This window comes from Buceros rhinoceros, unplaced genomic scaffold, assembly GCF_000710305.1.
Source record: "Buceros rhinoceros silvestris isolate BGI_N320 unplaced genomic scaffold, ASM71030v1 scaffold14811, whole genome shotgun sequence".
In the NCBI taxonomy this organism is placed as follows: domain Eukaryota; kingdom Metazoa; phylum Chordata; class Aves; order Bucerotiformes; family Bucerotidae; genus Buceros; species Buceros rhinoceros.
Window position 1 is genome coordinate 11798 of NW_010392598.1, and position 2150 is coordinate 13947.

At 59.7% G+C, this 2150-nt stretch overlaps 1 protein-coding gene across 1 annotated transcript in view; it reads left to right on the top strand.

Moving 5' to 3' along the window:
- GMEB2 (glucocorticoid modulatory element binding protein 2) overlaps positions 1-1918 on the top strand; it is a gene marked incomplete at its 5' end in the record, with an annotated part of 7572 nt that extends 5654 nt beyond the window's left edge. The window contains 3 exons of the mRNA XM_010144558.1: positions 368-505; positions 1026-1148; positions 1269-1918. Of these exons, the coding sequence (XP_010142860.1) occupies positions 368-505; positions 1026-1148; positions 1269-1918 (911 nt within the window). The remainder of the gene's footprint in view (positions 1-367; positions 506-1025; positions 1149-1268) is intronic.
- Between the last annotated feature and the right edge of the window lie 232 nt (positions 1919-2150).

Here is a 2150-nt window from a genome sequence, read left to right on the forward strand (position 1 = left end):
AACGCAGAAATGCGTTACGTCCTGCCTGTGCGCGGCCCGACTGCGGCATCGTCTTGGGATGATGTTGTTAAGCACGAAGATGTCGGGCCGTAGGGCACATGCTTGGCGCATCTCTGGGAGAAAAAAAATATGTAAAATCAGAGGGGTCATCAAATCCTTCTTGCTCCTGTGGTGCGCTCTGAGTGTTCTGCAGCGTCGGTGGCGTTTGTGTGTGACACAGGATAGGGAAAGCGGGTCCTTTTCCAGCTGCCCCTCCTGTGGGTTTGCACACCCTGTGCCTGCAGCCTAGCGGGACGTCACCCTTGTCGGGGCCACCGTTAAAACTTCTGAGGATTCTGAGGTTCTCCCTTGCCTTCTCTTTCTCCAGATGACACCTTTGCTTTCTGGAGAGGGCTGAAGGACACAGGTCTCCTGGAAGAAATCATCCATGAGTTCCACCAAGAGCTGGTGGAGACCATGAAGGGCTTGCAGCAGCGAGTGCAGGACCCCCCGCTGCAGCTCAGTGGTGAGGACTTGGGCACGGGCGCTCAGGGGCACGGAGGAGAGGGGTTTGTGGGGTTTTTTTTCTCCTCAGGGATATCTAGGTGGCACTGTGGGGGCATAGTTCATCACTGCTCAGTCCCATTTCTGGCCGCTCACTGGGCAGGCTCTTGACTGTGCTTGAGGACACTTCAGGTGGCCTCAATTCTCCAGTGCCCTGACCTGGGGATTCCTGTCTGCTGGCTCTGGGCCTGGGCAAATGCTTGGCTCAGGAACCACAGAGTAACGATGCAGCAACCAGCTACTGTGCCAGCAGATTCCTTATCACCGCCGCTAAAAGCAGGCGAGGGATGTTTATACCCTGGTGACCTCTTGCACCTTCCCAGGACCTCTCCTGTCTCCTCTCCCCTGCCCTTCGCCTTACCCTCCTGTCGATTCCGTCTGTCCCCCCAAATGCGTTTGCTGTCACGTGGCTTTTTATCAAGCCGTGACAGCTTTGCGCAGGGAATTTTGCTTTCCTCAAGGATCCCTGTCTTGTTTTTAAGATGCTGTTTTACTCAACAACGTAGTCCAGAACTTTGGTATGCTGGATCTGGTCAAGAAGGTCCTGGCCAGCCACAAGTGTCAGATGGATCGCTCGAGGGAGCAGTACACACGGGATTTGGCAGGTGTGTCCCGGGGCCACGGGGTTTTCTTCCTGTCTAAGAAAGTGGGGCTGGTGTTACAGCTGGTGTGTGCTGAAGCAGCTCCAGGCATGCTCCCAAGCCCACCCTCCTCTCTCTCCCCAGCACTGGAGCAGCAGTGTGACGAGCACCGCAAGCGAGCGAAGGAGCTGAAGCACAAATCGCAGCATCTCAACAACGTCCTGATGACCCTCACGCCTGTCTCTGTCCCCACACCTTTAAAACGTCCCAGGCTGACCAGGGCCACCTCCGGACCAGCTGCCATCACCTCTCAAGTCCTGTCCCAGCCGGCGCAGCTCGCTGTCACCCCTGGCGTGCCCGTCTCCCAGCTTACCAACCTCCCTCTCGGCAAAGTGGTCTCGGCCCTCCCGCCCTCGGTGCTGGGGAAGAGCCCATCCCAGCCTCCTCCCACCGCCAGCTCCCCGGCCTCCCCGCTGCTGGGAGGGTACACGGTACTGGCCTCCTCCGGCTCCACCTTCCCCGGTACGGTGGAGATCCACCCAGACGCTTCCAACCTGACGGTGCTGAGCACGGCGGCGGTGCAGGATGGCAGCACGGTCGGGAAGGTGGGGAGCCCCGTCCAGCTGCTCCCCCTGCCAGGACTTGGCACGACCATCCAGAACGTGACACAAATGGCTCCCGGCGGGAGCACAGTCGTGACCGTCCCGTCCGGCGTCACCGAGGCCACTGGGGACGAGCACGCCGCTGCCGCCATCGAGGTGACTGCGGTGGCCGATGAGGTGGAGCAGAAGTGAAAGGGGGGGGACTTGCCTGGAGGGACGCTGGCCGTGCCGCTCTGGGTGGAACTGCCTTTTCTCTGGCCGTGCTGCGGGAGGAGGAGCGGTGTAACGAGGGGCACGGGTTAACGAGGCTCAGATCGGCTCACCTCGGTAAGGAGGAGGAGATGCAGGTCAGAGGGAGACAGGGGGAGGAAAGATGCCCAGAGAAGGGAAAGGCAAAAATGCTCTGCCCTGTTTGGAGGAGAGA